This window comes from Myotis nattereri (genome assembly GCF_964212035.1).
Source record: "Myotis nattereri genome assembly, chromosome: 9".
Lineage (NCBI taxonomy): Eukaryota > Metazoa > Chordata > Mammalia > Chiroptera > Vespertilionidae > Myotis > Myotis nattereri.
The window spans coordinates 30,518,148-30,544,848 of NC_138084.1; the positions used below are offsets into that span (position 1 = coordinate 30,518,148).

A 26,701-nucleotide genomic window follows, 5' to 3' on the forward strand; every position below is an offset into this window, starting at 1 on the left:
AGCGTGGGCTCTGACTGTCACTTTTCCCACTGCACAGGGGCCCTGAGCCCTCTCTTGTCACTTGTGTGGTATATTTGCTGCCATCTAATTCCATCCTTCAAATATTTAACTTGCTCCAAGTCCGTGGAGCGTGCTGCCCTCAGCTGTTTTTAAGCTCACATGGTGTTTGCTTGCACCCAAGCAGGAGACCCATTAAAGCCATTGCTCACCCTGGCACAGCTGCCTGGAGGCTAATGACCCCCTGCCAGCGCTCAGGCCCGACTCTGGTCAGGCTGAGCGGCTGTGTCCCCGCCCCACCCCACTCCAGGTACAAGATGGTCATCGAAGCCTGCTCCCTGCAGCCGGACATCGACATCCTGCCCCATGGAGACCAGACCCAGATTGGGGAACGGGTTAGTAGAGCCTCCAAGGGGTTGTCTCAAAACTGGGGACCTCAACCTCCCCTGCTCCCCACCCATCACCACCACCAGGCCCAGACCCTTGTCACGGAGAGCAGGTACTTGGGAAATGAGAGAGGGTGAAGCAGAGGGTGCAGAGCTTCCTGCAATGGGGTCAAAATCATCTCCTTGAACCCAGGCTGGGGGCTGTCCATGGCAAGTTTCCAGCCCTGCTTGGTGCAGAAAGCTTACCACCTTCCCAGGCTGGAGATGACTGACATCTCCTTCGTTCAGGCCCCGGGGATATCCTGGGAGCTCCCCCAGCACTGTGCTAGGCTTGGGGTTATGCTCTGTTCACTCCCCAGGTGGGGCCCCTCCTCCACAGCTTAGACAATAGGATTCTCCAGTGGCTGTCCTCCTTGCATATAATGAAACCCCTACATCCTCTGTCTTGGTTTTTGATGAGTCATCATATGGTTCCTAGCACTTATATGATGACTCATCAAGGACTTGGAGATTATATGCCCACTTCCCACTGAATTCAGGGAACATATACAAGTGCCTTCTCTCTGCAAAGTGAGGGGGGAACAAAGAGATGGACAGAGCCAGGCCTCCATCCCAGAGAGCTCACAGTCGAGTAGGTGCCAGGACAGTCTCTCCTGAGGGCTATGAGGGAGTGAACTTTCCTCCCCTTTGGTAACAGGGCATCAACCTGTCTGGTGGTCAGCGCCAGCGAATCAGCGTGGCCCGAGCCCTCTACCAGCATACCAACGTCGTCTTCCTGGTGAGTGCACCAGCCAGCACCTCCCTAGGGGTCCTCGTGTCTGGCTTGCCTCCCTGGTTCACACACACACACACACACACACACACACACACACACACACCATCACCAACTACCTCCCTCTTCAGGAACAAACTTCTGCCAGAGATATTACTTATTCATCTGATTAATGGGGAAACTGAGACAAGGATAGTGCAAATGGCCCACTGTGGACTTCACACTGAGGGAAGGAAAGTAGTAGTGACAGGCCACTTCTCTGTAGGAGAGCCCAACCTATCAGTACTTTCTTAGCCTGACAGTGAGAATGACTAGTACATTGAGTGTGTGCTGCCACTTCCCATCTTGTGCCCACAGCAGACATTGCTAGTTGATCACAGAATTTTTCCCCGCAGAAACTTAACTTGTCCTCAGAATCCTTCTCAACACAGTACTCTGGGTAACCACTAGCCATCAGACATGAGAGCAAACTTATTAGCTATCCGTGTCCTACTTCATGCCAAGTTCTTTGTTAGGTGCCTTGGTTGATACTGAAAAACCACTGGCCTCAAAGGTGCAGATAGGGAGGCAGAACTTACCTCTACTCAAGAGCCACAGCCCAGCTGAGAGTCAAATTGTGTGGCACCAACGACGAGGAGCCTTGTCCAGGAAGACAACTGTGAGGACGAGGGTACTCAGGGAAGGCTTCCTGGAGGAGGGCCTTGAACTGTGGGTCACTTAAACAAGAGGAAAGACGGGGCCATTTAGAGAGAGAATTGGAAGAGGAACCTCAGGTCTCTGGTCCCAGCTTTCTTCTCTCTTCTCCACAACACACATAAACACTCCCTACTAAACACATGTCATTCTGTCAGGTTCACAGTCTGTAACTGACTCATGCACAGCACTTCACAAAGTCCTGGCTCATTCAGGATCCCATGTGAACTTTAAACAATCTTGTTAGCAAGAAGTAAAGTGGATATTTTAGTTGATTTCAGCAAACTTTATTAAGGTACTACTCTGTACCAGGCACAAGAAGGTCTCAGTTTTCTTTTGGGGGGAAAGGGGAGCCTCAGTTCTTGGGGGCCTCATGTACAGAACTATCAGATCTGGCTTTGGGCGGAGTGTCGGTGGAACAGAGAGGAGGGGAGGCTAGGTGTGGGGGTCAGGAAAGGACACAGGAAGGGCCAGTGCTTGGGCGGAACACTGAAGGATGAGTAGGAGTTCGCCAGGCAGACAAAAGGTACATCAGACTCCAGGCAGAGGGAACAGTAGACAAAGGCCTGGAATCGCAAGTTCCCTGGAAACCTGAAGGGTAGGGAACTTGGGCGAGATAGATGAGCAGTGAGGCTGAAAGGAAGACTGAGCAGGTTGTAAAGGGCCTGGATTCCCATGATAAGGAATTCAGGCTTCATAGACTATGGGGGACCACTGTGTGAGAATGATAGCTGATAACAGCCCCGTTTTAAGACGAGGCAACTGAGGCCCAGAGAGCTGAGGTACGTTGTCCAAGGCCACACAGCTAATTAGTCCCTAGACCGGAGCTGATATAACTCTGCTGGTTTTTGCACTCACTGTCACCCCCTCCCTTTGCACTTGCCCCTACCTTCTCCTCTCTGTCCAGGATGACCCCTTCTCAGCTCTGGATGTCCACCTGAGTGACCACCTGATGCAGGCCGGGATCCTCGAGCTCCTCAGAGACGATAAGAGGACGGTGGTCCTAGTGACCCACAAACTACAATACCTGCCGCACGCAGACTGGGTGAGGGGCCACAGGGACATCAAGCTGTGGGGGGCTGAGGTGGGAGAGGCAGTCTGCCATCTTCCAAGAAGTTAATGAGATGTCTCATAGCAGTGTCTGAGCGGAAGAGATCAGCACTGGATGGCTTCGTGCAGACTGGGCAGATCAGGGAGACCTGCACAGCCCAAGGGTTTGCTATCACCTAGAGCTGCAGGCATTCCCATCCTGGCCTGGGTACCACAAGGGCTGGCTCTGAGAAATCTCAGAAAGAAGTAGACATTCAGTTCCTACCTTCTGCATCCTGCTCAGTTACATATCTCATCCCCTGGCCTTTGGGATGCCCACTGGATGGGAAAACCAGCTTCCTGCCATCCGGTGGGTCAGATTCAAGTTGATTTTACTCTTTCCCCTCTGTGTGCCTTCGTTTTCCCATCTGGAAACAAACGATAGCAGTAGTAACAGGAACTTCCATATTATCGGTGGAATGCAATTTTGTGAACCCCACATTTAACTAAATCCACATACCCTCAACATCTACACATAGTTACTTTTTAATTCATTGGAAGACACTTCGTTTTTAAGATGGAAATCACTTGGCTTTTGACATCTGGGCCCTGCCTAAACCCTATTCAGAGTTGCCCCTGAAAATTGAGGTCCTCCCTAAGCTTCAGGTCTGCCTGTGCCAATTGGCCCTTCTAATCCTCCCCAAATAAGTCTCCCTTCTACATGTAGCAAGACCCTTCCTCCACTACGGAAAAGGGGGAAAAGTCCAAATTACAAAAAGAAAAAGCTATTAAAACAGGTGCAGGTTCATGTCTGAGTTTCCATGGTGACCTTAACAAGATTGCATGACAATCCTTACTCCAAAGAAGGGAAGCATGGAAGTGCCTGGTTTCTTGGAGTATCAGTGGATAGGACTCCCGGCAGCCCTCCCTAAACCCCCAGGGGGTGTTTGGGGGTGAGAGGAGCAGGGGTAGGTGTCTAAATTAATCACGAGTCCACATGAGTGTGAAACACTGGGTGTCACAAATAAAATAAGTTTTATTGATTTCAGAGAGGCGCGGCCACACATTTAAGCCAACAGGTGCTTTGCCAAAGCTGACGGCACCTCTCAGACCTGCCTTCAGGAGGAGCTAAGGGTAGAGTGCAATGAGCCCATTAAGTGTACAAAAACAGCTGCCACAGCTGCCTTGCAGATAACCAGGCAGCTTGGCCAGGATGCACGAAGTTGCTCTGCAAACCTCCTATCAACCATGGGCAACCATTGAGAATTACCCCCCAGATGTACCAAACCCTAAATCCTGGGAGTGTGTTGGTGAGGGTAGGTTATCACTACTAGCTTGCTGCAGTGGGCAAACCAGAGGCCATTTGTGGTGGGAAATGGATGTATATGTCCACCTCTGACTCCTCAGTCAGGCGGGGTGTGACCTCCACTCCATATCCCCAGCCAGCCCTCAGCAGGGTTTGTTACTGCCTTTCCAGATCATCGCCATGAAGGATGGCACCATCCAGAGGGAGGGCACGCTCAAGGACTTCCAGAGGTCTGAGTGCGAGCTCTTTGAGCACTGGAAGACCCTCATGAACCGGCAGGACCAAGAGCTGGAGAAGGTGAGTATATCCTTGGACCAAGCAGCCACCACCTGAGAAGAAGGTTCTGCTAGACCTAACCTCATAAAGGCCTTCCTGCCCTCGCTGGTCCCAAGAAACCCCCCAAAGGACAGATGCGAGAGCGGAGTATAAACTTGCTTCTATCAGAGGATGAACAGTATCTGTGCCCACTACCCAAGGCAGAATCAGGAGGATGCCCTCCCCTTATCCTGAGATAGTCAGATACCATTTACTTCACAGAGTTTTAGAAAATCAATTCAAACTGGCTAAGCAAAGAAAAAAAAGGGGGGGGGTGGGGAGAGATTAAGGATTATTGACTCATGAAACCAGAAAGTCCAGGGTATCATAACCTCAGATAGAGCTGGATCCAGGCAGCTAAACAATGTCACCAGGGATCTGTTTCTCCCCATCCCTTGCCTCTGCTCCCCTCAAATTGGCTTCATTCCCACGGTAGCTGTGAGGGCCATTGGCAGTTTCAGGTTTACATTCTCACAAATCAACAACTGTCAGAAAGAGAGTGCCTCTTCCAGGATTGTTTAGCAAAAGTCCCAGGGCTGACCCTCATTGGTCCAATTTGGTCAGGTGCCCACCTCTGAACGAATCATTGTGGCCAAGGATGTGGAATGTGAGGATTGGGCAGTGCTGTGTCATATGCCCACCCCTGGAGCCAGAGAGAATTGCCTGCCCTCCCATATCACAGAGACTAAGAATAGGGGAGAAGTGTCTCCCCCAGGGACTTTGGGGAGTTGTTAGCTGATGGAGAAGGCAGTATGGGGGTTGAGGGTGGGGGGCTGTAGGCGGTCAATGGGGGATAAAAAGGGATATATGTAATACTTTCAACAATAAAGAATAATTTTTTAAAAAGACAGAGAGAGAGAAGGCAGTACAAACATGTGTCCATCTGGACCCTTCTAGAGGCAGGGGCAACCTGGAAATTCACCCTGTTCATTACCAGGGGTGGTTGCCCCCATCCTCTCTTTTCCCCTCTGCACACCTGAGGACATTAGCCAGGCCCCATTTGTCTTTCAGGAGACCATCGTGGAGAGAAAAGTCCCAGAGCCACCCCAGGGCCTGCCCCGGGCCATGTCCTCGAGAGATGGCCTCCTGCAGGATGAGGAAGAGGAGGAAGGTACAGACAGTGGGATGGGGAGCGCAATCATGGCCTGAGGTCTAACCATTCCCTGGGAGGCTAAGGTTTGAGCCCTGAGGGTGGTAAGATGGTATGCCTTTGATTTTACCCTTTCCCCTCTGTGTGCCTGAGTCTGCCCATCTGTAAGTGGGGAGAACATGCCCCCTGCTCCACCCTCAGAGGACTGTGAAATGTGAAGCCACAGGGTGGGATCTTGTGGCCTGCAGAGGAGGCAGCCGAGAGTGAGGAGGAGGACAACCTGTCGTCGGTGCTGCACCAGCGCGCCAAGATCCCATGGAGAGCCTGCGCCAAGTATTTGTCGTCTGCTGGCATCCTGCTCTTGTCGCTGCTCGTCTTCTCCCAGCTGCTCAAGCACATGGTCTTGGTGGCCATTGACTACTGGCTGGCCAAGTGGACAGACAGCGCCCTGACTCTGAGCCCCATGGCCAGGAACTGCTCCCTCAGCCAGGTGGGGCCAGCAGCCCCAGGGCCAGGGCCTGGGGGGGCGGGGGGTGAGCCATAGACACCCCGGGACTCTGCCTCATTTTCTGCCTGGCCCAGGAGTGCTCCCTTGACCAGACCGTCTACGCCTTGGTGTTCACGGTGCTCTGCAGCCTGGGCATCATGCTCTGCCTGGTCACATCGGTCACAGTAGAGTGGACGGGGCTGAAGGTGGCCAAGAAGTTGCACCGCAGCCTGCTGAACCAGATCATCCTGGCTCCCATGAGGTACCCCTCTCCCCCACCACGCTGGGGCTGTGGGCAAGTCACTATTATGTAGGCCTCAGTCATCCCATCTTTAAAATGGGGCTATACAATCTCTGTCACAAGCTGTTGGGCATGACTCAAGGAGCCTCAAGTGTTTGTCAAAGTGCCCTCCTCAATGCAGAAAACAGAAGGAAATGGGCATTTATTCAGCCAGACACAGTGCTAGGCATTTTATATGGTTGACTCATCTACTTATCATAACAGTCTTCCAAAGTGAGGGTCTGCAGGCTCTGCGTACATGTTAGTTTCCCTTCCCTAGGCAGGTACCATCTGCCTGTCTCCAACCACGGGTTCAGCTCTCCTCCTCTCTGTCCTCCCTCTGCCAGACTGCAGGTTCTGACACTGGGCACATGGTGTAGCTGCTCTAATCTTCTGTAATGACATGGATAAAAACCCTAAAGACCACTTGGTATAAAAGAAGTCACTGCCCAGCTGGCTAGCCAATTCGGCTTAAGACTCCACAGGCCAACAGGTCATCTGGCCCCACCCTTGTCAATGCCAGACCTCACCACCTGACTCCATTATTTACTTTTCAGCCTCTCTGTGGCCCAGAGAGATGGCCTCAAAGTTTATTTACCCTCTATTTGTCTCATATCTGGGTGTCTGAAATGCTCTAGTTAGGGTTAGGCCGGCTCTGTGTCACAGCTTGAGTGATGACAGACAGAGTGGCCTTTCAGGGTCAGCCAGCTGACAGGGTGTCCCCAGGGCCCTGTTCCCCTGACTGGTTGTCTCTTGGAGAGGACTCTATGTCCCGGGGAGGACAGCTGCTGAGTGAGTCAGGCCTGGGGAGCAGCTGAGGAAGGTGGCAGTGGTCACACATGGGCTTGATAGTAAGAGAGGCCAGGAAGGGGCCAGCACCCCTTTGGGCTGCTGCGGTAATTCTCAGGGACTCAGGCCAGATGGCTATAGACCTGCAAAGGTTAGACCCAGGGATGACTCCAGAGACACCAAAATGAAAGAAATAACTACCCTCATTCAATAAACAGAAAAGAAATCAGTAAACAAATGAGTAACTTCTTCTGGTTGCCTCTTAGGTTTTTTGAGACCACGCCCCTCGGAAGCATCCTGAACAGATTTTCATCTGATTGCAATACCATCGACCAGGTACACAGGACTGTGACCCAGTCCTCCAGTTTGGAGAGAGGCCAGGCCCCTGTCTGTTGCTGGCTTCCCCAGATCCAGTGACCTGGGCCCTGGGGGAGGAACCCGGTGGGCCCCAATCTGATTATAATGCTGCCCACGCTCCCCTGTGAGGCCTTCATAATAAGGCTGAGGGAAACCACATCTGGTTGGCTTCCATCCAAGAGCCCCCTGGCTCACTCTAGGAAGGTTCCAACATGTTCCAAACCAAGGTGACTGATTTTTAAAAAATATATCTTTTTATTGATTTAGAGAGGAAGGGAGAGGGAGAGAGAAATAGAAACATCAGTGGTGAGATAGAATCATTGATTGGCTGCCTCCTGCACACCCCACACTGTAGAACGAGCCCAAAATCCGGGCATATGCCCTGACCAGGAATCTAACCATGACCTCCTGGTTCATAGGTCAACGCTCAACCACTGAGCCACACTGGCTGGGCCAAGGTGACTTTGTGGAGAATATTTATTTTGATTCAGCCTGTGTTCTTTATTTACCGTTGTACTAGATAGTGAGAAGGCAAAGTCCTGCCTCCTTCCCTCAGGGAGTGCACAGTGAAGCTGGAGAGATAAGACATGTGCCTATAATAGTGTGAGAGAGCAAAGCCTGGCAGCAAGTAACACACTGAACGTCATCAAATATGGAAACTCCCCTCCTCTCTCTCTCTCCTTCCCTCAGCACATCCCATCCACGCTGGAGTGCCTGAGCCGCTCCACCCTGCTCTGTGTCTCGGCCCTGGCCGTCATCTCCTACGTCACACCCGTGTTCCTCGTGGCCCTCCTGCCCCTGGCCATCGTGTGCTACTTCATCCAGAAGTACTTCCGGGTGGCGTCCAGGTGGTGGCATCATTTGTCAGCCTCCGAGGTTGGGGGGGTAGGGGGTGCTTTGCAATGGCAGTTTGGTACTCTGGTTAGTCTTTATCATAAAAGTAGTAGAGCCTTGGTCCCCATGCAAAGGAAAACAGACATGAAGGAAATGAAGTATTCATATTCCACTCTCCTAATGTAAGCCTGTGTCAGCACACGGGCTGCAGCTAATACCTGGACTGTTTCCTTGGGAGCTATGGTCAGGAATGGAACTGCTAGGTCCGGGGGTATGTGCGTGCTTATGCCCTTCATTCATTTTGCCAGAATGCGTCTCAGGAGGGTTGTATGAGTCCCGTGACCAGGCAGATTGCCGAAGCGTGAAGTCAGAGGGCACCTGATGTGAGGGGTGTTATGGCAACCACACATCCCAGCCGCGGGGGTCAGGAGCCTCCTCACCAGGGCGTCGCTCACCACCAGCCTCATGATCACATTTGCCCTCAGGGCCTTGGAGCCACGCACACCTCTCTTCTCCTCAAAATTTTCTCAGAACATTCCCTAGGAAGTTTTTCTGGGAACGATTCTATTTAACTCCTAGAGTCAAAGGATCTCAGGGACAATTTTAAAGAACCTCTAGGCCAGCGCTTTTCAAGATGCCAGTTACAACCTAGCAATGGGTCATGAAATCAGTATCATAGATTATAAGCAGCATTTAAAAAGAAAAGAAAGGAAATAAAACGGAAAATATCAGACCGTATTCACATAGTAACAGTAAGCTTTGCTTCATGGAAGCTTTGTTTTGGTAGCATAGGGATGTGTTATGATATAAAATGTATTTCTTACTATGAGTTATGGTGAGAAAGATTAAGTACCTTTCCCAAGTGCAAAAGTTGATTAAAAACTGAAGTCAAAATGCTGATTAGCAATAATAATAATTAAATTTAGATATATTTTGGCCTCAATTACCTTGACCAAAGGATCAAGTCTTGTATAAATTGCGTTTTGCCTATTTGGTCCAGAATCCCCTGGTACCCACAATGTATCCATAGTGCACTGACATTCACAAAACATGGTGGCTGTTTAAACACTACAAGCTGTTTTACAAAGTGCATTTCCTCTGCCAGGGTAACGGCCCTGTTCCCCTAGCACCCACTGTGGCCCTGGAGATGGTTTGCCCAGGAAAGCTGCTTTCTGCATCCCAGCCTGTCGAGGTGCAGCTGTGGAGAGCAGGAGCAATGCTGTTTCCATGGCAACTGCTGGCCTTTCCCCCTCTAGGAGCTCTTTAGAGTCTGTCCTGACCTGTGATGTGCTGAAATCTATTGTGGTTACTGGGGAGGGACTGGAAGCTTTGGGGTTGCCTTTCTGTTCCTTCGGCCAGCTGTCTCGGGCTCAGGTTGTTCACCTGTGCAAGGGAACTAGCCGTGCCTGCCCAGCCTCCCTGCAGAGAGAGGCTACGCAGCAGAAGCACAGGGGCAGAGGTGTAGAGGAGGGTCGGTGATGCCCAGGATAGCAGTGACTGTGCCAGCATGCGGGTTAAGCACTTTACTTACACGAGCTGTCCAGTCCTCGCAACTGCTTGATGGGGTGGTACCATTGACTGGTGAGAGACAGAGATCTAGAGAGGCAAAGCCATTTGCCCAAGTGGTTTAAGGGGTGGAGCTCGGATGCAGACCCAGGCTGAGCCCGGAGCCTGCCCTCCTAACCATCCCGCTCTGTTCCCTGCACAGGGACCTGCAGCAGCTGGATGACACCACCCAGCTCCCGCTGCTCTCGCACTTTGCTGAAACTGTGGAAGGCCTCATTACCATCCGGGCCTTCAGGTACCAGATTCACCCCAGGGCGGGTAGCGGGGTGGCTGTGGGGGGAGTGGGGTGGCCCAGGTCACAGGTCATGAGATTCAGTTCTCAGAGCTCCACTTAGGAAGGCCCAGGGCATACATCTCCAAACCCCTCCTCAAACCCAAGGCCCAGATCACGTCCCCCAGAGGGTCAGGGCAGGTGGGCTCCACTGTATGATCCAGAGAGGAAAATTCAGCCCCACAGCCAAGCCCGGGCCCCCTGTGACCTAAGGCAGAATTTCAGAACAAACGCTGCTGGGACAAGTACTCACATATCAATGTAGAAAGGACCTTATGTCGTATGGGCAAGCATGAGGCCATCTTTGAGAATCTCCTAGCTCTGGCCAGTGTGGTTCAGTGGATAGCGCATCAGTCTGCACACCAAAGGATCATGGGTTGGATTCACGGTCAATGGCATGTACCTCCTGTAAGCCAAACACTGCTGAGTTCTTTCCATGCCCATCTCATTCATTCTGCCCTGCAATCCGAGGTAGTGACAGTGATTATTCCCATTTCTCAGACAAGGAAACTGAGACTCAGAGAGCTTATATTACTGTTCTGTGTAAGGCCCCTCAGTGCCCAGGCTTGAATCTGCTCATTCATTCAACAACCTTTACTGAGCATGCACCGTGTGCTAAGCCCCATGCCAGGCACTAACACAGAGATGAGTCAGATGAGCCCTTGACCTGGAGGCGCGTACAGTCCAGACTTTGAGCAGGCCAGGACAAACCCATGTGACAGGTACTCTGAAAGTGCCTGGCGGGACACAAGCTGTGGGAACACACAAAGGGAGGGCAGTCATGGAGGGCTTCACAGAGGAGGTAGCAATGGAGCTAGGACCCAAAGGGTGGACAGAATTCACCAGGCTGGAGGAATGCCCTGAAAACGTCAGAGCCCCTGCCATCGTCTTGCCATCCTGAGTTGTGATGTTGGGCTGGACGGGAACATTGAGGCTGCCTGGGGGTTGGGGGGGGGGGGGTGCTGTTATATTCATCTCTGACTGATATATTAGTGCATCTCTCCTCCAGCCAGACAGGTCAGACACCCCTGACCCAGATAGTTGGGCTCTGGCATTTAAGCCTCAACCAGAGAGTGAATCCAGGTTATTTTTAGGATGGCATAGCTGTGCAGGGTGTGACGGGAGCCCTGCGACACCAAGCCCTGTGTCTAAGAGTAACCCTAGGGCCCAAGGACCAGCTGGGAGGGTCCAAGGAGGTTGACATCTTCTCCCCTAGCCCCCAAAGTCCAGCTGCAGCCCTGGGAGAGATGCCCGGGTCCCTGGAGTTCACACCGTGGGACATCTGGGGCCCGTGGGAGAGCCTCTTAGGGGTCTTGTCTGAGTAAGGCAGAGCGCCACTCCGGTCTTGGCTCTGCTCCCTGGTCATCCCCTGCCCCCTGCAAGCCTGTGCTGTCTCCCATCCAGAGGCTCCTTGGAGCCTGGCGCATGACCCTAGGGCCGTGGTTCTCAACCTTCTGGCCCTTTAAATACAGTTCCTCATGTTGTGACCCAACCATAAAATTATTTTCGTTGCTACTTCATAACTGTAATGTTGCTACTGTTATGAATTGTAATGTAAATATCTGATATGCAGGATGGTCTTAGGCGACCCCTGTGAAAGGGTCGTTCGACCGCCAAAGGGGTCGCGACCCACAGGTTGAGAAACGCTGCTCTAGGGTCTCCTCCCTGCCCCCTTCTCAAGCCTGAACTTCCCCAGTTCCTTCAACTTCCAGACCCTCGACACCTCCCGGGGCCTAACCTCTACTCTAGATACTGGTGATGTCTGTCTTATAGCTGGTGTCCTGAAGGCTTCAGGCTGGGCCTAGGGCAGGCAGACCCTCTCAGTAGGATCCGGGTAAATCCCAGCATCCTGTAACCAGCCCCAGACCAAGCCCGTGGTCGGCAGGGGAACTGCTGCCCAGCAAGGCCTCCCCCGCATTGCACTCACACAGTGGATGGTTTTTAAATAAATGAATGAAGAAATTTATAATCATCCCTTGGATGTGTTTAATTCATTGGCTTTTGCCCAGCAGCCCACCCTGTTGAGAGCTGAGTAGCATTTACTGATGGCACACTAGCCAAGTGCCAGGCCTGCATTAAGCGCTGTACCTGTGCTAGTGCAGTAACTCTGCACCACAGTTACTGCAGCCCCCTACTGAGATGAAGAGAGAGGCCCAGAGAGGCTGAGGAACCAATTCGAGGCTACACAGTCAGTGAGCGCTGGTGCTAGCTGGACTTGGAACCCAGGCCTGTCTGACCTGGTTTTTCTAGGAGGCCCTGCTTTTTTCCCAAAAAACCTTTCAGGAGTACCCAGCACTGGGCTCGGTGTTGGGCTCAGAGGTTGTGGCAGTCCCTGTAGGAACTATTACCATCTGATGAGGAAACTGAGTCTCAGTCCACACACACAGCCAGTAAGGAGTGGGCTGGACTCCAACCTGGGTCCACATGGCCCCAAAGCTGGGGCTCTTTCCACCATCACACACCTGCCCCAGAAGCTCACACACCCTCACACACTCACCCCGCAGATGGTCACATACCCCGCGGACTCTCCCGTCACACAGACCTGCACTCTCACATGCACATCTCGCACACTCGATCAACCCCTGCAGGCATAGGGTTTCACACCCGCCTCAGCCACATTACCCCACACACATCCACGTGTGCTGTGCAAATGCCCGCTGCTCACCTCAGAGACTCGCTTTACTCTCCTCACACACAGAGTTCATCACAGGCCCTCCACCCAGAAATAACCGAAGCAGAACAAACACCTTCCAGGAGTGAAAAGCCAGTGCCCACCAAGGCTTGTCTGGAGTCCCTCTGAGTCCCTCACTGCGTCCCTGGGAGCAGTGCTGAAGCCACTTTCATTCATTCCGTTATTCATCATCGAACAAGTGCCCAAGCCAGCCAGGTCTGAGGGGTGGCCAAGGAGAGTGGTGCCAGGAGCCCAGGCTGGTCAGAAAGAGGAGGCAGACCCATGTGCAGTAACCCCAGGAGAGTAGTGATGAGGGCACGAGGGCAGGAAAGAAGTCTCCAGAGTTCCTTGTACAGACAGGTCTCATCTACCCTAGAGCGTCAGGGCAGGTTCCCACAGGCTACATGGACCAAATTATTCTCTCAGACCATCATCCTCCCTCCAGGTACGAGGCCCGGTTCCAGCAGAAGCTCCTCGAATACACAGACTCTAACAACATCGCCTCCCTCTTCCTCACGGCTGCCAACAGATGGCTAGAAGTCCGCATGGCAAGTGCCACCCACCCCCATCCCGGGCCCCAGGACAGGGGCTTCTGATAGGGGTGTGGAGCTCTGCAGAGCAAGGGCCAAACATGGGCCGGCGGGTGGGAAGAGTGTGGAATACCACCAGCTCGTGTGCACACGCAGGGGGGGCACCGAGGCCTCCTGCCTCTCCCAGCCCTGGTGGTCCTCCCAGTGTCTGACCGGAGCCCCCTCTTCTCCATGTTATTGCCTGGGGACTGAGAATCTGAGGTGCGAATAGTGAGAATAGGTGTGTGTTTAACTCTGATGAGTGTGTGTGTCTGAAGTGGGTCATATGACACTTATGTTGTGTACATGTGTGGGCCAGCTGGTGAGACACGTGTGCAGGTGACTGGGGAGCAGGGGGAGCATAGCTGTGTCCTGGGGCTCTTTGTCTCCTGTGGGTCCGGCCTTCACAGGCCTCCTGTGTGTGCTGACATTTACCTTAGTTTGGGGCTAGGGTTGAGTCTCAGCTGAGCTTCTCTCTGCTCTGAAGGGGAGGGGGGAGGTCACTGTGGCTTCAGCCCCCGAGGGCCCAAACCAGCTCCATCCCTCCACAGGAGTACATTGGTGCATGTGTGGTCCTCATCGCGGCCGTGACCTCCATCTCCAACTCCCTGCACAGGGGGCTCTCTGCCGGCCTGGTGGGCCTGGGCCTCACCTACGCCCTAATGGTGAGTGGCAGCGGCCAGGTCAGGGGAGGGATCAGAAACCACGCTCAGGATATCCCGGGGCACCTCTCCCAAATGAGATACCCCCGGGCCTTACCCCAAGCTGCTCGGAGTCTGATGCCAGAGGGACCATGCAGGCAGGAGAGCCCAGGCCCCAGACGGATGGTGGGTAAGGAACTCATGTCTCCCTGTGCTGCTGGGTAGGGCCACCTGAACAGCCAGCCAGTAGGCAGCAAAAGATATGGGGGGGGGGGGGGTGGAACAGGCCCTCCTCAGCCATAAGAAGAGCATCCTGGTGGCCAGGGATAGACCATGTGGTCACTGATGTGCCTGGCTCGCTCCCCACAGGTCTCCAACTACCTCAACTGGATGGTGAGGAACCTGGCGGACATGGAGATCCAGCTGGGGGCCGTGAAACGCATCCACGGGCTCCTGAAAACGGAGGCAGAGAGCTACGAGGGGCTGCTGGGTGAGGGGTGCAGGAGGGCTTCTGGGGAGAGGGCCAGGAGGAGGGGTGTGTTTGGGTGGAGGGGCCCAGGAGGGAGCCTGGGGGTAGGGTACTCCTGGATACCAGCTGTGGCCCTTGCCTGGTGGCTGACCCCCAGCCCGGCCCCCAGCACCCTCGCTGATCCCCAAGAACTGGCCGGACCAAGGGAAGATCCAGATCCAGAACCTGAGTGTGCGCTACGACAGCTCCCTGAAGCCCGTGCTGAAGCACGTCAACGCCCTCATCTCCCCAGGACAGAAGGTCAGGGCGGAGGGCACAGGGCGGGCCACCCCACAGAGTCACCTCGGGGCCCTCCAGGGTCCTTCAGTTCTCACACCCATTCAGAGCCCCAGGCCCCTCACCTGGCATGGCTCAGCCCACCTCTCCCATCCCTCCCTCTCCCCTTCTCCTCCTGCTGCCCTCACTCACTCACCCTGGAGGACACCTCAGACTCCCCTGGTTAAAGCGGCTTTGTCAGCACCCCCAAGCCCACTGCAAATGGTCAGACTGTCCCAGGGCACTGCCCCCTGAGTTTCAGAGCAGGGCCTTAGGGGCAGAGTGTGAGGCCACCCTTGTCCCAGGGAGGGAGCCCCCATCTGGCCCTCTGCCCTGCCTCTCTGACTGATTCCCTCTTCCTCACCCCCACTCTGCTCTCTCTGCCACTGCCCCTCTCCTTCCATCTTTTTGTCACTATCTCTGTCTCTGTATTCGTTCTTTATTGTCGTTTCTGTTGGTACCCAAGGGCCAGGAAGCGATGCGGACAGAAATGGCTCCAGTTTAAGGTGGGACGCACAGACACAGCCTGCACACCACACTCAGCCACCCAGGCCTCCTGCCACACCCGTGCACAGAGAGACACACTAGTGCCCCCAACTCTCCTGCAGCCAAGCCAGGCCCACACCCAGGCCCAGGCAAATGGGCATCTACACCTGCACTTGCTGGCGGGTCCCCATGGGAGCCCCCTCGGGGCCCACTGCAGGAAACAAGTCCAAACCCGGGCCCAGCCCTGGCCAAGCAGAAGCTGCTGAGAAAGCCAGGACAAGAGGATGTGCTGTGACCCCCAGCCCCGCGCACCCCCTTAGCTAGCACCAGAGGCTCCCGGCGCCCTCAGGCTCCCAGCGCCCTCGCAGCTTACCTGCTCCTCTCTTTCCAGATTGGGATCTGCGGTCGCACCGGCAGTGGGAAGTCCTCCTTCTCTCTCGCCTTCTTCCGCATGGTGGACATGTTCGAAGGTGAGTGGCATGGCGGGCACCCCACAGGCTCCCACAGCCACCAGATGAGCCTCAGGCCTGGTGTATGGTCAGATGCACAGGAGCCCCGCAATCAGTGTCTTCCCCTGCATCTCATGGGGACCCCAGCCCCAGCACCATGGTGCCCACCCTGTAGCATGGTCTCCACGCAGGGCGCATCATCATTGACGGCATCGACATCGCCAAACTGCCGCTGCACACCCTGCGCTCGCGCCTCTCCATCATCCTGCAGGACCCCGTTCTCTTCAGCGGCACCATCCGGTGAGCCCCGGGGCCCCGCCCAGGCCTGGCCCAGCCCCATCCATCGAATCTGGAGCACAAACTGGAGGGGTGAACAAGGCCAGGAGCACGAGGGGCTGGAGCTGGTTCTTCAGAGGAGTTTTACCCTCCTGCCCTTCTCTTTCTCCTTAGGCCTGGGCAGGCCCTGGTCCCTAAGGGTACCCCTCCCCTCAGGTCAATCAGTTCTCACTCACTGCTCCCTTCAGCAGCCTCACGCTCTGCAAGGCCCGTGGGGATGGAGCCAGGACCCTGCTCCCCTCCCTACGGGGCTTTCCGTGTCACCCCCCAGATTTAACCTGGACCCAGAGCGGAAGTGCTCCGACAGCACTCTGTGGGAGGCCCTGGAGATAGCGCAGCTGAAGCTGGTGGTGAAGGCGCTGCCAGGAGGCCTGGGTAACGACTGCGGGCTGAGCAGCTGGTCAGGCACTAACGGACGCCCGGATGTCCGAAAGGGCTGGGGAGGGAAAGCTCATGCCTTGGGCTTGTCCAGAGTTTGGAGTCTGAGGTCTGGCAGGACCCCAGAGACCATCTAGTCTTCGCTCTCCCCATTCAGGAGCTCAGAGGTCAAGTGACTTGCCCCGGGTCACACAATGGTCAGTTCAGGGTCTGGCACCGAGAGGACAGTCGGGGCCCCTGTGAGACAGAGCTTCCAGCTCCCCAATCCCATGGCCATACGCTCAGTCCCGCCCTTCCCTGCCCACCTGCCTGCCCAGTCCTTGCGGAAAGAGGGAAAGAGAACCATCTGGGGAATCGCAAGCGCAGGGCGCTCCTGCGGCTCCTGGGAGACTGCCCCACCCGGGTCGCTGCATTTGCTGGGCCCCTTTGGCAGCAGAGGCCGGCCACGCCTTGGCTTCAGAGAATCACGCCACCAAGGCCCCCACATGTGGAGCACACGCTCAGTGCACACAGCCCTCCCAGAACTGCCCAGGGCCCAGCAGCACACACTCCAGAGGGTGCTCTTCTCGTTGTAACCCATGCAGGTGGCATCCGTGTTGTTGTGTAAGGCATGGCAACCCTACACACCTGTACTCACCACACACACTCACATATTTGCTCCTGTACAGACATTTCTGAGCCCCCGCCCCCCAAGCCACACTATCTACTCTACTCACAACCCAAGATTCACTCAGCCCTGCTCCTCTCCTGGGCTGATTTCAGATGCCATCATCACAGAAGGCGGGGAGAATTTCAGCCAGGGCCAGAGGCAGCTGTTCTGCCTGGCACGGGCCTTTGTGAGGAAGACCAGCATCTTCATCATGGACGAGGCCACGGCTTCCATTGACATGGCCACGGTTGGTCCTGGGCTCATCCACGGGGTGGGGGGCTTGGAGAGGGTGGGTGGCTTAGGGGGAAATTTGCATAAAGTAGCCCTGAAGTCCAACATGTTGCCTTGAACATCAAGGCCATTTGTGACAGATAAGGCAAAGGGCTGGGGACCCTGACTCCAGCTAGTCCTTGGGCATGTCCATAATCCACATACACACAAGCTGCCCACGCAGATCCACGGCAACTTCACACCTGTCCCCCACCACAGCACCCCCCCACATAAGCTCACAGCACACACACAAGCACAGAGCTGAGCTCCTTGAATGCTAGGAAGCCAGTCAGTCCTATGTGGACTAGGGCCAGACAGAGGGAGGAGGTGGGCCTAGGATTGGGGTCAAATGGGAGCTGGGCCACAACCCTGGGCCCCACATCCCCAAAGCTAGGCCAGACCACAACCACTGGGCAGGTGAGCCAACAGCTGCTGCTCCAACCTGGCAGGAAAACATCCTCCAGAAGGTGGTGATGACGGCCTTCGCAGACCGTACCGTGGTCACCATTGCGGTAAGGGGCCCGTTGAGGGGGTGCAGGGTGGACACCCAGTGAAAGAGCAGCCCTTGGGCTCACTGGGACCTGGTAATCAAGAGGGGACCCTGGGGCAGGGCAGGGTAAGGAGTCTAGAAGGCTGGCAGGAACCCTGGATTGCAGGATTTGGAGTGGGGAGGATTTGTACCTGCTATCCTCAGACCTCCCCTCTCTTTCTTCAAGTTCCAAGCCTCCCTCCTCACCCCTTCCCAAGGCCCAGTGAGCTAGGCTAGGGTTACATCTCCATAGGAAATGGGGGGTGGGGGTCTCTGAGACTTGAAGCCTGAAGTCTGGGGCAGAGCTGAGACCTGGTGAAGGGAAAGGACGTCATCAGTGAATGGGAGGCTTGGAATCACAGCCACCTCAGAAAAGGGCAGTCACCGCAGAGCCAGGACATTCTGGCCACATGCCTCCTCCTCCTCCAAGCTGCAGGAAGGATGCCCTCGGCTGCCCCGGCCTTCCCCCACCACCCTGACCAGCCCCCTCCTGCTCCATTCAGCACCGTGTGCACACCATCCTGAGTGCAGACCTGGTGATTGTCCTGAAGCGTGGCGCCATCCTCGAGTTCGACACGCCAGAGAAGCTGCTCAGCCGGAAGGACAGCGTCTTCGCCTCCTTCGTCCGTGCAGACAAGTGACCTCCCGGAGCCCAAGTGCCATCCCATGCCCCATCCTGGCCTCACCTCCCACCTGGGTTTTCTAACTGTAAATCACTTGTAAATAAAGAGATTGATTATTTCCTACCAGAGGCCTTGGATCTGGTGGGCAGGGGCTGGGCGGACTGTGGGTCCAGTGGAGCCAGCATGATTTTGGCATCAAGCAGACCTGAAGAAGCTGTGTGAGCTCGGGCAAAGCGGCTTTCCTTGTCTGCGAAGTGAGGGTTGTATTAGCGTCCTAGGGCTGCCATCACAAACTAGCAAAGACTGTATGGCTTAAACGACAGAAATTTATTTCTGACAGTTCGGGAGGCTGGAAGTCCAAGGTCAAGATATCGCAGATTTGACTTCTGAGGCCTCTCTCCTTGGTTGCAGACAGCCACTGTCCAGCTAATGTCCTCACATGGCCATTCCTCTGTATGCACATCTGTGGTGTCTCTCTCTTTTCTTGTTAGGATGCCAGTCATCTTGGATTAGGGCCCTGCTCCTATGACTTCATTTAACCTAATTACCTCTTCACAGGACCTATCTCCAAATACAGTCACATTGGTGGGGGGGGGGGGGCTTCAACATATGTTTTTGGGGGCAACACATAAGAGTTATAGCATTTTGTGATTATCTCATCAGGTAAGGTAGCAGATCTCCTTATAGCTTGGTCCCCTTCCTTCTCACTTTAATTCCTGGACTGAAATTGTGGGACCCCAAGTACCTTGGATTAGCACTATTTCCCCTGCAAATAACAGGAACCCCATGTGGCTTAAATAAAAACTAGAGTTATTATCATATGTGACTGAGAAGGGCAGGAGGTGTGCTACTTCAAGCACGCTGGATCCAGGTGTTTGACCTCAGGATGTGTCTCTATTTCTGGTTCCATCTTCCTCTCCCTCCCCAGTGACAGATGGTCACTAGCAGCTCCAGCTTACCCTACCCCTCTGAAAAAGAGATGCTTTCTCCTAATAGTTCCAGCAAAAATCTTGGGAGCAAATCTCAATTGACCAACTTGGGTCACATCCCTGCCCCTAGTCATGTGGTCAGAGGATTGGAACAAACTGGCTGGCTAGGTCTGGACCACATGCCCCATCTCCATCCTCCATGCAGGGACATTCAGAAATAGGAGATGCTGGCCCTCCAGAGGGAGAGCACAGTGCATGCCACAAGTCAGCCAGGTAATGGCTGGGAGATGCTGGGGCCCACAGGGGAGGCCAAAACAGCTGTCCTCAGACTCCATCTGCATCTTGAAACAGGAGAGCAGGGTATGAAACTCAGCCAAGAAATGGCAGGTGCTCGTTTGCATATCATTTTATTATCATTTACATGTTGCCTTCAGTACTGGCTGTACCAGGCCCTGGGGGTGCAGACCCAGGAGCCTTGGGCCTGCATTCATCTTGTTTGCAAGGGGGTCAGAGCCATACAACATAAGTCAAACCCACCAGTCATTGGAGAGGGGCCCAACACAAACCCTTCTGGATGTTCTAGGAGCCACGGGAGCTCAGAGAGGGGGAGTCCTTTAAGGCTGCCTGGAAAAGGCAGGATTTGAGTTGGGCATGGGAGGGATAGGAATTATATAGGCAGAGTTGGATAAAAATGGCCCATTTAGTGGTGGATGGGTGACATAAATTCAGACAGCCTTAAATGCCAGGACAAGAAGTCTGGGATAAGCCTATGACCAAAAGGGAAATGGAGAAGTTTTTTAAGTAAGAAAGAGACTTGAGGGAGATGAGTATGAGGAGGTACAGGATGAAGCAGGGCAGGAGGCTGAGCTCTTTGGATAGTGGGCTCATCCTTCTGGAAAGGGTAGAGCAGGAAATAGCTGAGGCCTCAGGGCCACACTGTGAGGTAGGGCCTGGCCTTTCCAGCTCTGAGATGCCTCTGGGGCCCCAGGAGCTCCCTTCACTACGGGACCTCCCAGGAGCAGAGCCTAGGAGGAGAAGAGGATCTCCATCCTCCTCTGCCCACCCTACCCCCAAGGAATTGAAGTAGCAGGGGCAAGGTCCACACTGAAGCCTTGCAGGGATGCCCAAGGCAATCCTGGCCCAAACCCCTCTATAGCATCCCTAATGACCTGCCAACCTTGACTTGGATACCCTACAGACGTGGGTCATCTCTGGCTATTAGAACTGACTCTTCCCTGCATGAAATCGAAGACTGCCTCTGTTCCACTCAGTGTCTATACTGGGTCTACACTTGGGGCCACACAACACTACTAGTCCATCCTTCTTGGACCTCAAGGGTTTCTGCAGTCGTGCCCAAACTCTCGAGAGAGGGCAGTGATTTTCAAGTCACCTTTTCTGATAACTGAACAGCTGTAGTTGCTCCAGAGGTTTCCTGTGTAATCCTGTCTCCTTGAGCTTCCCACTCTGCTCATCCTGTTTTCCCCTCCCCGCCATAGACACTGTACCTCAGCCCAAGATCATGCTTATTCTAAGTATAGTGTTCTGTCTGCTGATGGGTATGGGAGAGAAAGAGGAAAACTCAATATGAAAGCCACACCTGGCCCTACTGAGGCCCACAAACCCACTGTCCTTAACTTCCCAGCCTCTGCCTCAAGCCCCCACTCCAACCAATGAACACACATGGGTCAGGGGTTCCTCCATAAGGTTCTGAGCCCCAGAAAGGGAGTGGGGCTAGTACTGCCACAATAGAGACCAAGCAGCCTTTCCCTTTCAGCCAAGAATGGGGGCCTCCCATCTGGGGCCCAAGCCATAGGGCAACCCTAGGCTAACACCTGCAGCAGAAACCACTCCTGTCCAGGCCAAGAGCCTGAGTCCTCAGTGCCCACGTCGGCCCTAATACAGCCCCACAGACCCGAGTGCCTCCCGTTAACTAAGGTAGAAGAAATCCAGCTTTGGGTGTGAGGAGGTGTGAAGCAAGTGCCAGTAACTCAACCCCTCTTTGAAATGCAGGGCTGGGGTGGGGCAGTCATGATTGAAAAGATGCAACCACCCAGGCTCCTGTATCCAGCATCCCTGTAGCGGCTGTTAAATTGTGTTCCTACACCTTCTCAGGTACCTCCCCCACCCCCATCCCCACCCCCGGGGAGGGGCACCGTGGATTTCATCAGATTCTCAAAGGATCCCTGACTCAGAAGGGGTTAAGAACATCCTCCAAAGAGAAGAAGCAGATAGCTGAGAAGTCATCAGGGCCTCCTAATCTCCCCGGGTCGGTTATGCAGCCCCTCGGTGCCTCCTTCCTCTGGGAACCGCAAAGCCAGTGCTGCACTCGGAGGCGGATATTGACCCAACAGAGGATGGGGAAATTGGGGGATGGAAGCCAGGGCGAGAGGAGCTGCCATCCCGAGTGGGAGGGCAAGCCACGACTTCTTCCCCCCTCCCCCCCCCCCCGATCCCGCCCTAATGTCAGAGACTGCGGGCCGGAGGGACCTCTTTTTGCCCATCCGATGGGACAAATCCCCAAGGCCAGCCGGTGAGTCTGGAGAAAGCAGGCAAAGGGAGGTGACCGGCGAGGGGCGGGGCTTGACTCTGTGCCCGCCCCGCTCCGGTTCAAGAACAGGTCGGGCTCCCCCTGGCGGCCCTGGGCCCCGTCCCCCACTCCACTGCTCCGGTGCCCCTCGCCCTGGATCTTCTATAGACCCCGACCTTGCACGGGTCGTCTCCGCGGACTGACGGACGGACGAGCGGAGGACGGGCCGCTGCGAGCCCCAAGGCAGAAGGGGGCGGGGAGGCGATGGCCGCGGCTTGAGGAGCAGGAGCAGGTGCCGCGGCAACACGCGGGCGGGGCCGGGAGCGAGCGCGGGGCGGGGGCGCGGCGCCGGCGTGCGTGCGGCCCGCTGGGGGCCGGGAGGCCCCGACTCCGGAGTGAGCGGGTCAGGTCGTGCCGGGGGTGAGGGGATCGGAGCGGCGCCGGGCGGGGTGGTGGCTCCGGAGGGCGCAGGATCCCAAGGAGACAGAGAGGACGAGAGCTGGAGGGGGATCGGAGAGCGGGGAGCGGCCAGACCGCTGCAGGGGGTGGGGTGGGAGAGAGGGGCCATACCTGCAGGTGAGCCTGGGGCGTGGGCAGGGTATGAAACCAGCCTGGAGGGGACCCGGGGACAGAAATGGGTGAGGTCTGGTCAGTTGATAATAACCAGAGGTGTTAAATGCCACAGTGGAAGAGGTGGGTGAGAAGGACGGCTGGGTGGGGAGACAGGGTCTTAGACCGGGGTCCTCACCCCCCACCCCGGGGTGGCCAGTAGGTGGGGGATTGTTGAGCTGCGATCCAGGTGGGGAACCGGTAGGGTGGGGGCTCACGAGGCGATGGGCAGGTGGGCTGAGGTGTGAGACGGGTGTAAAAAGTGAAGCAGGGGCCAGATGGAGGCGGGGATGAGTCTGGTTGGGGAGGCGTCTCAGGAGTGAGGCCAGACAGGCTGAGGGTGGCCCCAGAGTGGAAGGTACCCAGGGAAGGGACTCTACAGTGAGGCTGGAGGCTGGTCAGGGGGCACCCCGATGAGGGACGCCTCTCCCTGGTGGCCGCTGGAGCCATGCTGTCCCGCAAGGGCATCATCCCTGAGGAGTACGTGCTGACCCGGCTGGCAGAGGACCCTGCCGAGCCCCGGTACCGGGCCCGAGAGCGGAGGGCCCGCTTCGTGTCCAAGAAGGGCAACTGCAACGTGGCGCACAAGAACATCCGGGAGCAGGGCCGCTTCCTGCAGGACGTGTTCACCACCCTCGTGGACCTCAAGTGGCCGCACACACTGCTCATCTTCACCATGTCCTTCCTGTGCAGCTGGCTACTCTTCGCCATGGTCTGGTGGCTCATCGCCTTCGCCCACGGGGACCTGGCTCCTGTTGACCTGGCCCCTGGAGAGGGCGCCATGGTGCCCTGCGTCACCAGCATCCACTCTTTTTCCTCCGCCTTCCTTTTCTCCATTGAGGTCCAGGTGACCATCGGTTTCGGCGGGCGCATGGTGACGGAGGAGTGCCCACTGGCCATCCTGATCCTCATTGTGCAGAACATCGTGGGGCTCATGATCAACGCCATCATGCTGGGCTGCATCTTCATGAAGACGGCCCAGGCCCACCGGCGAGCCGAGACCCTCATCTTCAGCAAGCACGCGGTCATCGCCCTGCGCCAAGGCCGCCTCTGCTTCATGCTGCGCGTGGGCGACCTCCGCAAGAGCATGATCATCAGCGCCACCATCCACATGCAGGTGGTGCGCAAGACCACCAGCCCTGAGGGCGAGGTGGTGCCCCTCCACCAGGTGGACATCCCCATGGAGAATGGAGTGGGCGGCAACAGCATCTTCCTGGTGGCTCCCCTCATCATCTACCACATCATTGACGCCAACAGCCCACTCTACGACCTGGCGCCCAGCGACCTGCACCACCATCAGGACCTCGAGATCATTGTCATCCTGGAAGGTGTGGTGGAAACTACGGGCATCACCACCCAAGCCCGCACCTCCTACCTGGCCGATGAGATCCTGTGGGGTCAGCGTTTCGTGCCCATTGTGTCTGAGGAGGATGGCCGCTACGCCGTGGACTACTCCAAGTTTGGCAACACCATCAAAGTGCCCACGCCACTCTGCACGGCCCGCCAGCTCGATGAGGACCGCAGCCTACTGGACGCTTTGACGCTCGCTACGGCCCGCGGGCCACTGCGGAAGCGCAGTGTGGCCATTGCCAAGGCCAAGCCCAGGTTTAGCATCTCGCCGGATTCCCTGTCCTGAGCCGTGGTCCCTTGGGCTCTCGCCCCACATGTGTGTGCACATGGGCAGTGTGATACGATATGTAGAGTGGACATGGTGTGGGCCTGTTGGCCAGGTCAGGATCTGGTGTGAGGCCGGGCCCTTCCCAGCTCAGCCTCCCCCCTGCTGCGCTCGCCCAGGGTGTTACAAGGCATTGTCACTACCTATTTCTGGTCTCAGTAGGAGCCTGTACTGGGTTATTTTTGTCCCTGCTCCTCCCAGCCCCAACTCAGGACTGGTTGGTGCCCCTCCCCAGACTCAAGGCTGGGGAAACTGTGGGAAGTGTCAGGCCCTAACGCTGGATCTCCAGCTACTCCTGGAGCCCCATGATCAACCAGCCACAGCTGGGCAGATGGCTGGGGAAGAACAGTTCCCAGGTTGGGGGCCTGCTGCTGTGTTTCTGTGGCCCCAAGAGGTGCCTGTGGTCAGGCCCCAGCCACCCTTGCTCCCTGAAAACGTGATGAGCTAAAGAGTGGGCCAGCTGGGGAGGGCAGGCAGTGAGGGAGCTCATTCCTGCTGGAAGATTGGAGGTGTGGAGCCTGCACAGACAGGGGCAGGCTGAGGCTCACAGGACTCCCCTCCACGAGGCAGGCTCCTGCAGGGAGGAAATGGCTGAGAAGGCTCAGCTGCACTGAGACCTCTCAGGCACAGGGAGGGGGGATGGGCACTGCTCTCCTACCCTTTGCCCCAACACCAAGGCTTCTATGGTGAGGGCTCCGTGGGCTGGGGCTGCCTGTTCCCATCCTGTCCCATTCTGTCCCCCACCCTCAGACGCTGGGGTGGGCTGGGGCAGACACTGGCATGCCACGCAGAAAGAGGCTGAGGAGAAGGGGGTCTTGAACCCACCACACTCACTCAGCCTCAGACCAAACTCTGGTCCTGGCTCCCCACCAGAGGCTGCCACTGACTTTGTCCAGAGAGTGACCATGGAGGGTCTAGGTGTTGCTAGAAAAGGAGATGCCGGAAAGCTCAGGATGGTGGGGGTGAGCAAGGTCCTTGAGGTGAAGGGGCCCTTGGCCCTGATGGGCTTGGCCCCAGGCCTGGACTCTTGGAGCAGTGTTGTGTGTACTTACCCATAATTCTGCCTTCTCCTTGTCAATAAAGCCTTCTGCCTTCATGACTCTAACTCTGGGCTGTTCTTGCTGGGGAAGCAGGAGGCATGCTGGTGGACAGGGAGGGGAGGGCTGGGGCTGCCAGCCCACGTTCCAGAGGTGCCATGGAGTATAGTCCAGGAGCCCTGGAAAGAGGCCTGAGACTGGCCCTCTTCCCCAGTTCAAGGAGGCACTTCCCCTTTTGCTTCAGGCAGCCCAGCTCTGCCAACCTGTCTGGCCATTTCAACCTTTGGGCACTCACCACCAGTCTTATTGCACTGCCTTCACTCTCAGGAACCTGTAGCAAAGCTGGGGTGCTCAGGGAGAGAGGTGGGGACGTCCTGTGCATTAGTGTAGTGATTGGAGCATAAGCCCCTATGCCAGCTGCCTGCGTTCAAATCCTGGCTCTAGCTCTAAGACTTTGGTCAAGTAACTTAACCTCTCTGTGCCTCAGTTGCCTCATCTCTAAAGTAGGGATACTAATAGTACCTACCTCATAGAATTGTTGTGGGAGGAAGTGAAAAATATACGTATGTAAAATGCTTTCGTATCTGGTCCATAATAAGTGCTCAATAAATGTTAGCTATTGTGATTGCTATAGCATCAGCCACATGATGAGACAGCTGACCAAGCAGATGTTACCCAAGAGAGGGGGTGCTATTGCATTTCCCCTCGGTGATGAGAGTCTCTCTGCCTGATCTTATTTTCTTCACAGTTGCCCCTTGAACTAATCTCAGGAGCTGGGGCTGCACGTGTTACCTGGTCTTCTTATCTCCATCTCACCCCCTCAGTCCATCTTTGATGCAGCCACCAGTGGTCTTATTAAAAAGGTTTATGATCATACCCTCCTATGTCAACCACCTGCAGTAGCCCCCATAGCTTTCTAGGTCAAGGCTAGACCCATAGCCAGCCATTTCAGCTTTACCTTCTTTCCAGCTTTGCAGTTCACAGTGGCCAGGACCCTGTGCACCCTCCCACTCCCCTGGCCGCCTTACTATCCCCTCTTTGCATATAACATTGACCTTCCTACCTCTGAGCCTTTGCCAATGTTACTCCCTTTGCCTGGACTGCCCAGGCTTCATGTCTGCCTATTGAAATCCATAAAAGTTCAGGCCAAATGATGCCTCCTTGAAGCCTTCCCTGATTGCCCTGGAAAGACATGGTCCTTCCCCCTTCATCTGTGTCTGTGGGCATTCTACCTTTGCTTGAATTTTTAGGTCTGTCTCCCCTCCCCCAAGTCCACAGCTCCTTGAGATCAGGGACTATGTCTGATTTAGCCCTGTGCCTGGCACTGAGTAAGTGCTGGATGAATGATGGATGGATGGATGGATGGA

General features: G+C 55.5%; 2 protein-coding genes across 10 annotated transcripts in view; both read left to right on the plus strand.

The window, feature by feature from the left end:
- The window catches only part of ABCC8 (ATP binding cassette subfamily C member 8), a 71,361-nt gene extending 52,681 nt beyond the window's left edge, over positions 1-18,680 (plus strand). For 6 of the 9 annotated variants that reach the window (XM_081099601.1, XM_081099603.1, XM_081099604.1 and 3 more), the window contains 20 exons: positions 308-392; positions 1,081-1,161; positions 2,756-2,893; positions 4,355-4,480; positions 5,510-5,609; positions 5,837-6,078; positions 6,171-6,337; positions 7,411-7,480; positions 8,192-8,349; positions 10,044-10,136; positions 13,289-13,391; positions 13,964-14,077; positions 14,423-14,543; positions 14,692-14,822; positions 15,715-15,793; positions 15,964-16,072; positions 16,380-16,483; positions 17,249-17,382; positions 17,855-17,917; positions 18,438-18,680. In XM_081099601.1, coding sequence (XP_080955727.1) covers positions 308-392; positions 1,081-1,161; positions 2,756-2,893; positions 4,355-4,480; positions 5,510-5,609; positions 5,837-6,078; positions 6,171-6,337; positions 7,411-7,480; positions 8,192-8,349; positions 10,044-10,136; positions 13,289-13,391; positions 13,964-14,077; positions 14,423-14,543; positions 14,692-14,822; positions 15,715-15,793; positions 15,964-16,072; positions 16,380-16,483; positions 17,249-17,382; positions 17,855-17,917; positions 18,438-18,575 — 2,356 coding nt within the window. In that variant the 3' untranslated portion in view covers positions 18,576-18,680. Of the gene's footprint in view, positions 1-307; positions 393-1,080; positions 1,162-2,755; positions 2,894-4,354; positions 4,481-5,509; positions 5,610-5,836; positions 6,079-6,170; positions 6,338-7,410; positions 7,481-8,191; positions 8,350-10,043; positions 10,137-13,269; positions 13,392-13,963; positions 14,078-14,422; positions 14,544-14,679; positions 14,823-15,714; positions 15,794-15,963; positions 16,073-16,379; positions 16,484-17,248; positions 17,383-17,854; positions 17,918-18,364 lie in introns of those variants that run through there. The other 3 variants (XM_081099602.1, XM_081099609.1, XM_081099608.1) reach the window with 3 other exon arrangements.
- Positions 18,681-22,789: 4,109 nt separating this feature from the next.
- KCNJ11 (potassium inwardly rectifying channel subfamily J member 11) lies at positions 22,790-25,396 on the plus strand. The gene has a single exon (XM_081098941.1). The coding sequence runs from the start codon at positions 23,071-23,073 to the stop codon at positions 24,256-24,258; it is 1,188 nt and encodes a 395-aa protein (XP_080955067.1). The 5' UTR covers positions 22,790-23,070; the 3' UTR covers positions 24,259-25,396.
- The last annotated feature ends 1,305 nt before the right edge of the window (positions 25,397-26,701 follow it).

Excerpts from the sequence above, each read along its gene's own strand:
- KCNJ11 (XM_081098941.1), top strand. The coding sequence starts at position 23,071 with ATGCTGTCCCGCAAGGGCATCATCCCTGAGGAGTACGTGCTGACCCGG.